We start from the raw sequence: 14164 nt of genomic DNA on the forward strand, positions 1-14164 counted from the left end.
CGTCTCGTCGACGGAGGGTGTGATTGGCGGGGCCCTGGTCATGGCGGCGGTAGCTTAAGCGGCGGCGGGAAAGCCGCTGTGCGGACTGACGGATTCGCCCGCCAGTCTTTGGGTCCCGCCCAGTGTTTTGAGCTGTGTTCAAGTTTCGTTCCGCCCCTCGATCTGGAGCTGCGGTCGGGGCCCAGTGGACCGGAGCAGCAGGGATGGAGAGCCCAGACCTTGGGGACAGCGTACCCCCCTCCATCACCCTCAGAGAGAGCCTAGTTCCAGACCCGCCTGGGGACCTCTGGCAAGTCGTTAACCCCTCTCGAGCCTCAGTTTCACCATCTATAGAATGGGAGCAGGGGAATCGCTCTTGTGTGGGTCTTTCTAACCTTCAACACGAGGTGACGGACACCTGGAGCTATCGCCCCTGTGCGAACGACTTTGGGGGACTGGGGAGCTTGGAGGACAAGGGAGGTTTTGTGATGCAAGCAGTTAGCCTGGGTCGGAAGGGCCTAGGAAGAAGTGGGAGCAGAAGGTACGTTCAGCACCCATGAGCGCCTCAGAAACGGTCATGTGAAAAGTCACAGAGGAAGCTACTGTTGGGTCGGGGCTAAAATGATGCACCTATTTGCATGTCTCAGCTCTTGACCAAAACAATTTTAAGGTCTGGGCATTTAACTAATTTGGCAGTGTTTACCTAGTATACAATAAGGCGCGGGTTCGATCTGCAGCACCGAATAGCCGGGCTTGGTGGCGCAGGCCTGTTGGAGGCAGGAGGATCAGAAGTTGAAGATGAGTCTCAGGTACGTGGTGAGTTTAAGGCCAGCCTGGGGTGCATAAAATCTTGTCTCGAAAGCAAACAACAGCAACAAAACCTTTTTTTTTTTTTTTTTAATTCCTTCCTTTTTACAGATGGAGGGAGGAGATTTTGAGCTCAAAGTGCCTTTCTCTTGGAAGCTCAGCCTATAGCAGATGGCAGAGCTGGCTTTTCCACCCAGCTTATTAACCTAAGTGTGTGGTGATTCCCCCAGGTTTCAGTTACCTAGTCTCTCTCTAGACGATCCTTCTAGCTGATAGTTAACCCCAAATTCCATCAGAGTGCTGTGGTTCTAACTGTGGTCATTCACTGTTCTTACCTAGTTTCCCTATTGTAGGGAGCAGATTGGGACTCGTTCGCTTTTGTTTTAAGATTTACTTTATTTCCGTGTGTCTTTGTATGTGTACACAGGTGTTGGTGGAGACCAGGGGAGGGTGTCAGATTAACTGGAGCTGGAGTTGCAGGCTGTTAGGAGCTGCCTGATGTGGTGCTGGGTACTGAACTGGGGTTCTCTGGAATATTCGCTCTTAACCACTGAGCCATTTCTCCAGACCCTCACCTTTTAAAATATATAGTGTAGTGATTAAAATACACTGCACTCAAGGCTGGAGAGAGAGAGCTCAATTGCTAAGAGCACTTATGCTCTTCCATCGTGTTGGGGATCCCCTCCCCTGGAACTGCCCTCTCCAAACCCGGCCCTCAACTCGCCAAGCAGGAGCTCCTCTCCCTGAGGATATTTAAGGCCCCCCAGCCTCATGGTTTTCCCTCCTGATTTCTCCTCTTCCCCTGGGACCACCGAGGAATGTTCTGCTCAGATTAAAACCTGGACTTTAATTCGGCCTGATCTGATCGGGGTATGGAAACTTTTCACTTAGGACCTAGGTTTGGTTCCCAGCACCCATGACCTAGGCTCACAACCACCTGTAACTCAGCTCCAGGAGATCCAGCCCCCTCTGGCCTCAGGACCTGCATGAACATGGTGCACAAAAATAAAGTCCTTTAAAGGAGGGAGCGGTACACTGCACTGAAGGTTTTGTAGGGACCCCCACCCCATAAGAGTATGGAGAAGTATTAGACCACAGTTCTGTAGGCCTGGGTTCTGGTATCAGTTCTGCAAGAGACTGGATTTCATTATCACACAATTTATCAATAAGAGTAAGTTTTAACCTCACAAAGTGATGAGAATCAAGATCTAAAGATTTGGAAGTTCTTAGCCGGGCGGTGGTGGTGCATGCCTTTAATCCCAGCACTCAGGAGGCAGAGGCAGGCGGATCTCTGTGAATTTGAGGCCAGCTTGGGCTACAGAATGAGTTCCAGGAAAGGCGCAAAGCTACACAGAAAAACCCTGTCTCGAAAAAAAAAAAAGATTTGGAAGTTCTTACCAGAAGTCATGCACCTTTTTTTTTTGGGGGGGGGGGGTTACACTGTTTTATGAAAGTGGTAGGTATTGTTCCTCAAAGATGTACACATATGTGAAATGTTCCTCTCACTTGTTTGCAGAAAAGAGGGTTGGTTGCTCCATTTAAGCAGTTCTGCTGATCTCAAGTGAATGCCAACTGTTATCACAAACCTTTATAGTAGCCCTATTGAGTGATTACCAAAAATAGCAGGCATTTTCAACTGTTACTGTGCAGAGATTCCTTTTTTTTTTTTTTTTTTTCTGTTTCTCTGTATTACAGCCCTGGCTGACCTGGAACTCACTTTGTAGACCAGGCTGGTCTGGAACTCACAGAGATCCGCCTGACTCTGCCTCCCAAGTGCTGGGATTAAAGGCGTGCGCCACCACTCACTGCTAGACTCCTAGCATTTTAAAAACCCATGTCGGAGGACAAGCAGCTGTCGGAGATGGGAAGATACTCACAGCACAAGACTAGCTCGCTGACTTTAATCTCACCTACCACGGTCCGAGTATTTTCTGTAGTCCTGGACTGCCGTGGGTTGAGATTGAGTAAGCAGAGGAAAAGAAAGTTTGAATGAGTTCATCACTTGGGCTTTGTTTTTCCAGCCAGGAAGATGCTGCCGTTGGGCTGGGAAGAGTGGAAGATGGGAAGGAACTGGTGCTCGGCAGTGGGTGTAGCTCCCGTCTCCGCGAGCCTGCTGCTTCTGCTCAGTGTGGAGGCACTGCAGGGGCAGGATGCCGGGAGCCCGTCACGTGTGGATGGGAGAGGGTTGTGAAGCAAAGGCTCTCTGGGAAAACTGCAGGAAGATACGATGTCTACTTCATCAGGTAAGCACTCGTGGACATGAAAAGACAGCCAAGTGGTTCTTGTCAGTAATGGGAAAGGTTCGTAAGAACCTTAGGTCTATGGGCTGGGGAATGGCTCAGGACAAGGCACTTGCCAAGCAAGTATGAGGACCTGAGTTCGGATCCCCAGAACCCATCTAAAAAGCTGAGTGGGTGTGGCAGCTGCCTGTAATCCCAGCCCTCAGAGAAAGCTGGCTAGCTAGAGTAGCTGGAATTGGTGAGCTGTGGGTTCAGTGAGAAACACTGTCTCAAAGTGGAGAGTGAGAAAAGATACATAATTTTCACTTCAGGCTTCCACATGTCTAGGCACACATGAAAACACCCATGTACACATGCATACACTATACTCACATACATAAGAAAAACTTACTGTAAAGCCATTACTGTTCCTTTGGTGTCACTGGTTAGTTTTATCAAGTGATTTGGGGACAGTCACATAAACACTGTTGATCCTGCTCTCAATGGCTAACGATACATTTGGATTTAAGCTATATTTGAATGTTGATTTTATATTATCATAGAGGAATCTATTGAAAAGGGCCATTTATCACTTTTTGTTACTTTAAAATGGCAAACATCTTTGGTGACATTTAGAAACAGTTAATTGGAAATCTGAAATGTGGTTCAGTTCTTTTTAAAAGTCACTCCTATTTACTAGCCTAAGCTTCCTTTAATTTCATTCTTTCTGCTTAGCCCACAAGGACTGAAGTTCAGATCGAAGCGTTCACTTGCTAATTATCTTCTCAAAAATGGAGAGACTTCTCTTAAGCCTGAAGATTTTGACTTTACTGTACCGTCTAAAGGGGGCATCAGGTCAGGTTATAAAGACCAAAGCTTGGCAGCTCTGACTTCCCAGCAGCCAGAGGAAAGTGACCTTTCAAACCGGAACCTCAGGACACGGAGCAAGCAGAAAACAGATGTGTTGCCTCCACCAAGTGGTAATTCAGAGTCGCCAGGCAGCAGCAGCAGGCTGTTGAACTCTGTTCATTTGAAAGATGAGGACGTTCGTGACGCCAGCTCTGGAAAGATGAGAAAGCCCAGACGAAAGGTGGCTGCTTCGAAAGGAATTGGAAGTGAGAGAACCAAACAGAGGCGCAGGAAGAGCCTCTCAGATTCTGCTCGAGGTAACAGAGAAAGAGAATCTGCGGTTCAGGAAGCAGACGCCGAAAGGGAGCTGGTTCCACAGGAATGTCAGCTCAACAGAACCCTCTGCCCTGCTGATGCCTGCACAAACCAAGAGACTGTCGGCCAGGCTGGGGAAAAGCCACTGAGTCCAGGATCAGACCTTCATTCCACCCAAGTAGCTTCTGGCCTTACAAACAAATTACATTCAACTGAAGACGCAGGTGATGGGAAGCGTGAGCAGACTTTTTTAGAATTAGAGGAAATCAGATCAAAGGGCGACCAAGATGAGGAGGCACATTTGCATATCGACGTTTCACAGAGTAGCTCTGAAATGCCCAGCGGCTCACAAGCCAAGAAACACTTCACTTCTGAGACGTTTCGAGGTACTTGGCACGTGAAAGTGCTGTTAACTGTGTGGTGATCAGTTTACCCTCCTGGAGCTTGTATTCCTTGCCTGGATGTGGTTGAGATAGGGAGTATAGTGAAGAGGAGCCACGTGCCAGATACGTTCTCCCAGTTAATCCCAGTACCTACCCTCTTAAGTGATTTTTGGGCACACGGTTTCATATATCCCAGGCTAGCCTGGGTCTCACTGTGTAACTGAAGACAACTTTGAGACTGTACCCTCTTGCCTGTGCCTCGTGGGTGCTGGGATTCAAGGCCTGTGTCACGACGCTACTTTTTTAATGCAGTGCTGGGCATGAGACCCAGAACCTAATGCATGGTGGGCAAGCGTTTTAGCAACTGAGCCGCATCTCCATCCCCTAACTGATCTTTGAGCTCGTTGGTCATCAAGTCATCCAGCCCTTAATTATGGCAGAGAGGGAATCGGCTGGCTACAGCCAGGATGCCCAGCAAAGGAAGACTGTGGCGTGGCGTGGCTGCTACACCTCCCCGAGGCAGCAGCTGGGGGGTGGAGCTGCCCCACTTGCCACCCTCTTTCTAGACAGCAATCTTAAGACTGTAAGGCGAGTTAAAAGGCTTCTTGGTGAAGAATGTAGTAATAAGACCAACTTTTGTACAAAACTGACCAAGAGTAGTCAGCATCCTCCCACCCCTCCTGCACTGCCGCTGTGTGACTCCCAATTTAATTTCATCTATATCACAGTCTCTTTATCTTCTGTTACAGCCTGGTGCTTCTCTAAAAGGCCTAGGCGCTCTCAATAATTCAAAAGTATAATTGCTCAGTTCATGTATTATTTGTACTGTGCTCTTCACAGAGTCCAGGGCTTGGCAGTTTTGCCTATACAATGCCTCAGTGAATAATAGATAAAAAGATCTGAGCAGCTCTGGGTTATTCATTATGCCATAACAGCATAATGAATAACTCCTTTAAAGGAGAATAGTAATTTTAATTTTGCTGAGACTCCTTTGGGGAAACAGCCTGCACAGATTGGTGGAACCAGGGTAACACTTGATTTCTGCTTTCAGTCCCATCCTTAATGGCGCATCTTCTCTGTGCCTGGGATTGCTGTATCTTTAATAGGAGATGGCCACATATACCTAGGGAATGGATAAGAATTCCTCAGTGTATGTCCTTTGAGTTTCTTAAAGAAAGCATCGGATCATATGGATTTACTGCCGTCATAATGGGCAGGTTAAATATTAGAAGCATCCTCCCTTGACTAATATGGACGTATTCAACTCTTCCTATACTGAAGTTTAGTTCTCGGTGTAAGAGGAAGTACTGTTGGGTTACTAGGTGCCCAGTAGAACAATAATTGCCTGACTAGAAGTATCAAGTAGTAAAGGAAGCTGGGTAGTTATGAATGGGAACCCTTGAAAAATCTCAACTTTCTATAAGATCGGCTTCCTTTGTTCTGTTTCATAGTTTCTTCTGGGCTTTACTTGCCCAGACTAGAATACAAAAGACATTGACATCATTATGTGGAGACTTGGATATTTGCTGCAGTGTTTAGTCAACCCCAGTATCATTTTCTGGCAACTATTTAATTGTTAAGCCTTAGTTTCTGAAAATTTAAGGAATAACCCTAACTAGTCCCATTTTTCACATCAAGACAAGAGAAGGCAGCTCCAGAGACGGCTTAGCAGTTAAGAGCACTTCCTGCTCTTCCAGAGGACAGGAGTTCAGTTCTCAGCACCCATGTCAGGTAGCTCCTAGCTCCTAACTCCAGCTCCAAAGGATCTGATGTCCTCTACTGGCCTCCACAGGTACCCACACACAAATTAAAATAAAGACTATTATAAGGTAGCAGAGTATGGTATTACATGTCTATAATCCCAGGGCTTGGGAGTTAGGTGTAGAAAGACCAGGAGTTCAAGGCCATCCTCAGCTACATGGCAAGTTTGAAGTGAGCCTGGACACTGTCTCAAAACAATAATTGTGAGGTAAAAATGGGAAGTGAAAAAAGATGGTTTTACAATATACAAATGTAAGATATTATTAACTGATACTCAGAGGGTGTGGCTAAAGGGAGTATTAAGTATGACCATTTAAAATAAATGACAGTTGTAGAAACTTGAAAGGTCTTAATAACATTGGTTAAGATTTTTATTTCATATTGATGTGGGTGGCTGGATGGGTGTGAATGCCACATATGTGTGGGTACCCACAGAGACCAAAAGAGGTTAGTAGGTCCCCCAAAGCTGGAGGTACAGGCAGCCACTCAACACTGGTACTAGGAACTGAACTCTGGCCCTCTGGAGGAGCAGCAGGTGCTCTGAGCTGTTGAGCCGTCTCTCCAGCCCCTCATTTTGTTTTTTTGAGACAGAAGCTTGCTGTGTAGCCCAGGCTAGCCTTGAGCTCTTATCTCTTCCTTAGCCTCTCCTGTGTTCTGCCTTTTTGGTAAATACAACTGCAGAACCTTTCAAAGGCACATAAAATTATAGAAGAAAAGAAAAATTACCACTTCCAACAACCACTGTACCATCTTCAACCTATTCTCAGTATCTGTGTGTGTGTACATACATACACATATGAATCCATGTTTATAAAATTAGGATCATATGTAGAATCTTGACTTTTTTTCATTTAGAAATAAATGTCAATGAGAAAATATTCATGATAGAGTCTCAAAACATTTTAATGACCACATCATATAAATACATTAGGATATTCATACTGCTGTGGTTTTTCCATACTGTGAACTGGCCATGTAAATCACAGGACAGTAAAGGACTCGGGTTCCTGAGCCATACTGCCTGGATTTCCAGTGTAACTCTCACTAGCTGTGTGACCTGGGGCTTAGTTAGCTGCTTGTGCCTCAAATCTCCTTATATATCAAGTGGAGATAAAAATAATGCCCAGCTGACAGGGTGTTAGTAGAATTAGAGTAGTGTATGTAGGTGTTTATTATGTAGCCCAAGCTAACCTCAAACTCTATACTCCTGCCTCACCCTTCCATAAGCCGTAGATTCTCTAAACTGTTTTTACTTTTCAGAAGACAGCATCCCACGAACTCAAGTAGAAAAAAGGAAAACAAGCCTGTATTTTTCCAGCAAGTACAACAAAGAAGGTACCCACCCTTCCCCAAGCGGTTTGGGGGGTCCAAGTCTTTCATGAGTACAACTCTGACACCCCAATGTTTTCGTAGCTCTTAGCCCTCCAAGACGAAAAGCCTTCAAGAAATGGACTCCTCCTCGGTCACCTTTTAATCTTGTTCAAGAAACACTTTTCCATGATCCATGGAAGCTCCTCATCGCAACCATATTTCTCAATCGGACCTCAGGTTTGTGGGGTAGTGTCATCTGTGCCCTGGTGAGGAAGGAGAGAACTAAACTGGTTAAGAGGCCCGGGTTCAAGGTCCATTTTGAGTTCGTGACGTTGGACAGCGCCTTTCCCTTCCAGCCTGCAGAGCTCTTCACCTATGGGGACTTGAGGCTGGATGACAGCCAACATCCTTTTTAATACTGATTTCCTACATCTAGATTAGCTTTGGTCATCGGTGAAGGAGCGGTTCACATTTCCCCTCCCTCTCTCATCTTTGGAAGCTCTCTCTGTTCATCGAATGCATATGGTAGTTATCTATAGGCCAGTTTTGGTATAATTTGGACTAGTAACCAAGTAGATTAACAGTGTTGGTATTTGGTTCTGTAAGTTGGTACTGGTTCAGGTAATGATTTGACAGTAGTTAAACAAGCAAGGCTGGGAATATAGGTCAGTGGAGCCCTTGCCCAGCATGCACAGTACCTGAATTCCATTCCCAGAGCCACAAACAGTAATAAGAAAGCCACTGCCTGAAGTTCCTAGATGAAAAACTACCTGGACACAAAGTCAGCCTTTCCCAAGACATGTCTGCCGTTGTTTGCTTCCCAGGCAAGATGGCCATCCCTGTGCTTTGGGAGTTTCTAGAGAAGTACCCTTCAGCTGAGGTGGCCCGAACCGCTGACTGGAGGGATGTGTCAGAGCTTCTTAAGCCTCTTGGTCTCTATGATCTCCGTGCAAAAACCATCATCAAGTTTTCAGGTATGTTTCCCTAGCCCCAAAGGAAGAAGCAAATTGTGCCCACTGAAGGCAGCCACACCTTAAATTTTAATGCCCTCGGATGCTCTATTAATTGAGGTCATTTAGCTCAAGCATGGAAGACATTTAAAGCAGCCTGCTTGCCCCACACCACAGACTCCTGCTGACCCTAACCATAAATCTTTGCCCAACACTGAAGTAGCCCTGTGCATAGAAGCAGGAAGTCATTTCCTCTGACTAGTTAGCAAAGCATAAGAGAGTGGTTAGGAGGAGGCAGGTGATCGGGTGCTGCTCCAGAGGGAGGGGTCATCCTGCCCCATTACAAGTCTTCCTTGAGGCTGACCACATGTGTGGGGTATGTGTCTTCAGATGAATATCTGACAAAGCAATGGAGGTATCCGATTGAGCTTCATGGGATTGGTAAATATGGCAACGACTCCTACCGGATCTTTTGTGTCAATGAGTGGAAGCAGGTAAGCCCACCACCAGCCATAACATATCCAGCACATTTGTCTCTAGGGCAAAATAAGTCTACCAGTATGCCTAGATGTATGAGACAGGGGCCCTGCTGTAGTCCCAACCAGATTTGCCCTCAGTTCAAGGAGCAACAGGGGCAGGAGGGACTCCTCGGGTGCTGCCCGAGTCCCTTTGCTGTGGCCTCTGACTGACTTGAGCAGTCTGTCACTCCTGACCCTGTTGCAGTGTTTCCCATCCATGTTCTGTCTCTAACACTGGCAGGGTTTCTTCCTGTTAAAAAGGAGCCCCTAGTGCTGGGAAGGGATGGCTTGGCCGGTAAAGCACTTGCCCTGAAGAATGAATTCAGATCCCCGGAACTTACATAAAAGCCAGGCATGGTGGCATGCAAGTGCAGTCCCAGCACTGTGGGGGCAGAAACAGGAGGGGCCTGGGAGTTCCTGGAGGGCCCTGTCTAAGCTCCTAGACCAGGTAGCCTGGCCTGTGTGGTGAAGTTCAGGCCAGTGAGAGACCCTTTCTCAAACAAAAAGTGGAAGGTGGGCCAGGGACATGGCTTAGTGGGTAAACGTATTTGCTGCATGAGCCTGGCACCTGAGCTCCGTCCCTGGAACCCACATAAAGGTGGAGGTAAAGAACTGACTCTACAGTTGGAGAGATGGCTCAGGTTAAGAGCACTGCCTGCTCTTCCAGAGGTCCTGAGTTCAATTCCCAGCAACCACATGGTGGCTCACAACCACCTGTAATGAGATCTGGTGCCCTCTTCTGGCCTGAAGGGACACATGCAGGCAGAACACTGTATACATAAAAAATAAATAAATCTTTTAAAAAAAAAAAAAAAAAAGAACTGACTCTAAAAAATTGTATTCTGAGGGCTGGAGAGATGGCTCAGCGGTTAAGAGCACTGACTGCTCTTCCAGAGGACCCTGGTTCAATTCCCAGCTCCCACATGACAGCTCACAGCTGTCTGTGACTCCAGTTCCAGGGGACCCAACACCAACAGCAAAACACCAATGCACATAAAATGAAAGATTTTTTAAAAATGTACTCTGACCTTCATAGACATGCCTCATAGGCACAACTAGTAACATTTTAACTTTTTTCTGAAGGTAGAAGGTACCTGAGTCCTCTGACCTCACACACGCACAGGCATTCATGCCTGTGCACACATACCAAACACAGGATCCTCCACAGGAGAGCAAATGTTGGGACATCGAATGTCTAATTGTCAGGTTTCTCCTCCTGCCTCATACTGGAGTGTGGCATCTATTCCACTACCTTCTGTTGGTGCCCAGAACTGGTGCACTCCGATGGCAGGCAGCCTGGCAGCGGGAGGATAGCCTGGCACACTGCCCTTTCCCCGACATAGTAAGTCAGCGTGGTCTGGAGAAAGCAGTCCTCTTCAGCACCAGAGCCATCCGTTCAGCGTCCCGCGTCTGTCACTTCTGAAAGCTGGGTGCCCGTCTTGACTCCTGTCGTCACGCTGCTGCTCCGGCTCCGGGCTCGCTCTGGACTGGAGGGTTCTTTGTAAGCAACGCAGGATTTCTGTCATATGCAGTATAATTGTGGACAGTCATAGTTGTCCTGGGTTCAGGGTCCCTGTTTATGGCAGGTACATTATGATAAACTCCCTCACCAAACCTTTAAATGTGTGTTGCATTTCTTCCAGGTGCACCCTGAAGACCACAAGTTAAATAAATACCATGACTGGCTTTGGGAAAATCATGAAAAATTAAGTCTGTCTTAAAGCTGCCTGTTTGAAGTTTTCTATGCATTGCTTTGTGCTTCCATTTCCAAGAGCCCTGTGGGGTACAACAAGCTCCCTTCCCAAGCATGTGGATCTTCTTCAGTTTGTTAGAAGTCGGTGTGTGTCTTAAGCCTCTGCCACAAGTAGATCTTTGTCACTGAGTGGTGGAGACATATTTTGACTTTGAAAAGGTAATTGTTGGGTAACAATCCTAAAAGTGTGTTCAGTTTTTCCAGTGATGAACAATGTGTTGGTGCTCACAGCCAGTTGTCAGCACTCCTGCTGAGGAAAGGCTAAACATGTATTCTCTTCCTGTACAAAGTGATATTGGGGTGTACAGTTGTCATTTGAAGGAAGAACCTGCCATTCTTATGGATATCGAAGTGTTACGGGCATTTACCTAAGAAATCACCAAATAAAAACTAAATTGATCAACACATCGTGGTACATACCTATAATCCCAGCACTCGGGAGACTAAGGCAGGAGGATGGAAAATTGAGGGCCAGCCTGTACTACATAGAGACTGTCTCAAAAAAACAAACAAGGCAGGGCAGTGAAGTGGCTCAGTAAATAGTCACTTGCTGCTAAGCCTTAGGACCTGAATCCCATCCCTGGAACCAACACCTGTGGGTTGACCTCTGACCTTCACTTGAACTCACACATACATATTATATACATACATAATTTTTTTTTAATTTATTAAGAGATTTTTCTATTCATTTTACATACCAACCACAGAATCCCCTCTCCTCTCTCCCCCCCCCCAGCCTCCCCCCCCCAACCCACCCCCTATTCCCACCTCCTCCAAGGCAAGGTCTCCCATGGGAGTCAGCACAGCCTGATACATTCAGTTGAGGCAGGTCCAGACCCCTCCTCCCTGCACCAAGGCTGTGCAAAGTGTCCCATCATAGGCACTGGGCTCAAAAGCTGGCTCATGCACCAGGGATGGTCCCAATCCCACTTCCTGGGGCCCCCTAAACAGTTCAAGCTAAACAACTGTCTCACCTATCCAGAGGGCCTAGTCCAGTACCATGGGGGCTCCTCAGCTACTGGCCCACAGTTCATGCATTTCCACTAGTTTGGCTGGTCATCTCTGTCCATTTTCCCATGGGGGATGAGAACATAGGGGAATGGGAGGTTTGAGCTGGAACAGGGACAGAGTGGGAGAGCAAGGAAAGAGTTACCATGATAAATGAAGACATCATGGGAATAGGGAGAGACAGTACTAGGGAGGTCCCCAGAAATCCACAAGGATGACCCCACCATAGACTACTGGCTATAGTGCCTGAGCTGGCCTACTCTGGTGATCAGATGGCTGAATACCCTGTCATAGAGCCCTCATCCAGTGACTGATGGAAGCAGATGCAGAGATCCATGACCGGGTGCCAGGCCAAGCTCCAGGAGTCCAATTGATGAGAGAGAGGAGGGATTCTGTGAGCAAGGGACATTATTATTATTATTATTATTACTATTATTTTAAGAAATAGTCTGGAGAGAGATGGCTCAATGATTTAGTATGCTTGCTGATCTTCCAGAGGACCTGAGGTCAGTTTTCAGCACCCTCATCAGGCAGCTCACAACTGCCTTTGACAACAGCTCCTAGGGACCTGACACCCTCTTCTGACTTCACTGGGTACCTTAGCACATGTGACATATATGTGCATCTACATTAAAAAGAAAACAACAGAAAAATGAAGTCCTGATTACTAAACACTATTTAAGATAGAATTTGAAAATTAAATTATATCTCTCCCTCCTCAAAGCAAGCATCCACTCAAAATGCCTAATATTGCATTCCATTTTTCTTTCTTTCTTTTTTTTTTTTTTTCAAGACAAGGTTTCTCTATGTAGCTTTGAACCCTGTCCTGGATCTTGCTCTGTAGACCAGGCTGTCCTGGAACTCACAGAGATCCACCTGCCTCTGCCTCCCGAGTGCTGGGATTAAAGGCGTGCCCCACCACTCCCTGGCAGATCCCATTTTTCACTAACAAAATATATCCTAATATATCAGTAACAAAGGTCCACCCATGCCTGTCATGGTGCACACTACTATAGTCCTAATCCTTGGGAGTCTAGAGAGGATTATGATCAAGTTCAACCTGGGCTATATTGTAGTTTCTAGAACAATGTGGGCTACATGGTGAGACCCTGTCTTACCTGTCTCAAAAAAAAAAAAACCCTAAAGGTCCACCAGTGGCACAGTAAGAAAATAAACAGGGGCATTGGGAGCATATGTAAATTCCCAGCACTGGGGATACTGAGGCAGGAGGACCACTGTAAATTCAAGGCAGCTTGGCTTATATGAGTGTGTGAGTGAGGGCAGCCTTGGCTATGCATCAGAACTCCGTATCAAAAAATATAAACTAAACTTGTTAAATAAAAGCTATATTTGGAGAAGTGGTTGTCCTATTTAATGGAATTCTTTTGTGTGTGTGTGTGTGTGTGTGTGTGTGTGTGTGTGTGTGTGTGTGTGTGAGTTTTGAGAAAGGGTTTCTTTGTGTAGTCTAGGATGTCCTAGAACTATCTCTGTAGACCAGGCTGGCCTCAAATTCACAGAGATCTACCTGCCTCTGCCTCCCAAATGCTGGGATTAAAGGTGTTGGCCACCACCGTCCAGTCCTGTTTAATGGAATTCTTCAGATCTGATGTACAAATAGGAGTCACAGTATGTTAGGTAATTAATAAAAACATTTTTATTAAAAAGGAAGGTCCTGCCAGGCAGTGGTGGTGCACGCCTTTAATCCCAGCACTCAGGAGGCAGAGGCAGGTGGATCTCTCTGAGTTTGAGGCCAGCCTGGGCTACAGAGTGAGTACCAGGAAAGGCACCAAAACTACACTGAGAAACCCTGTCTTGGGAGGGAAAAAAAGTTAGGTCCTTTGGCATCATGTGTTCTTGGCCACTCCCATTGGCTCTTAGAAACTGTGGTTTGACCTTAGCATCCCTGTGAGAATGTGAACATCTTATCTGCCTGTGGCTCCATTGCCACTCACTGCCTTAACCCTGATCCTTTGTGAAATCTCATCTCCTCTCCCAGTTAAGAATGGGACCTTTTTATGTTTAATGCCACTTCCATGACAGGTGGTGTAGTATCATGGTTCTAACCTCAAAGCATTTGCCTTAGAAATCACCAAATGAAAGTCCTAAATTATTAAGTCTTAATTGCCAATTGTCATTCTAAGGTTTAGTTTGAAGATTAAATCGAATGAAGGCAAAGTAAGCCAACTGTCGGGAAGCTATCTGTCGTAGGATAGCATGTGCACAGGCAGATGTGCTATGTATGGTGCAGGCTAATTGATTTTCCCCTCTGGTGCACGCAGCAGCTGTTAAGGAGGGTGCTGGGACTGCAGAG

General features: G+C 46.4%; 1 protein-coding gene across 6 annotated transcripts; it reads left to right on the forward strand.

Annotated features, from left to right (window-relative positions):
- The first annotated feature begins 5 nt into the window (after positions 1-5).
- Positions 6-11250, forward strand: Mbd4 (methyl-CpG binding domain 4, DNA glycosylase). Of its 6 annotated transcripts, none has more exons than XM_028864008.2 (8): positions 8-520; positions 2808-3029; positions 3741-4555; positions 7574-7648; positions 7727-7861; positions 8449-8598; positions 8965-9068; positions 10736-11250. In XM_028864008.2, the coding sequence occupies exons 1-8, from the start codon at positions 204-206 to the stop codon at positions 10811-10813; spliced, it is 1896 nt and encodes a 631-aa protein (XP_028719841.1). In that variant the 5' UTR covers positions 8-203; the 3' UTR covers positions 10814-11250. The 6 variants fall into 6 exon arrangements, with proteins under 6 accessions (XP_028719840.1, XP_028719839.1, XP_028719841.1 ...); XM_028864011.2 differs by having other exon boundaries at positions 8-289; XM_028864007.2 differs by lacking the exon at positions 10736-11250 and having other exon boundaries at positions 6-520; positions 7577-7648; positions 8965-9729.
- Positions 11251-14164: the final 2914 nt, after the last annotated feature.

This window comes from Peromyscus leucopus, chromosome 3 (genome assembly GCF_004664715.2).
Source record: "Peromyscus leucopus breed LL Stock chromosome 3, UCI_PerLeu_2.1, whole genome shotgun sequence".
In the NCBI taxonomy this organism is placed as follows: Eukaryota; Metazoa; Chordata; class Mammalia; order Rodentia; family Cricetidae; genus Peromyscus; species Peromyscus leucopus.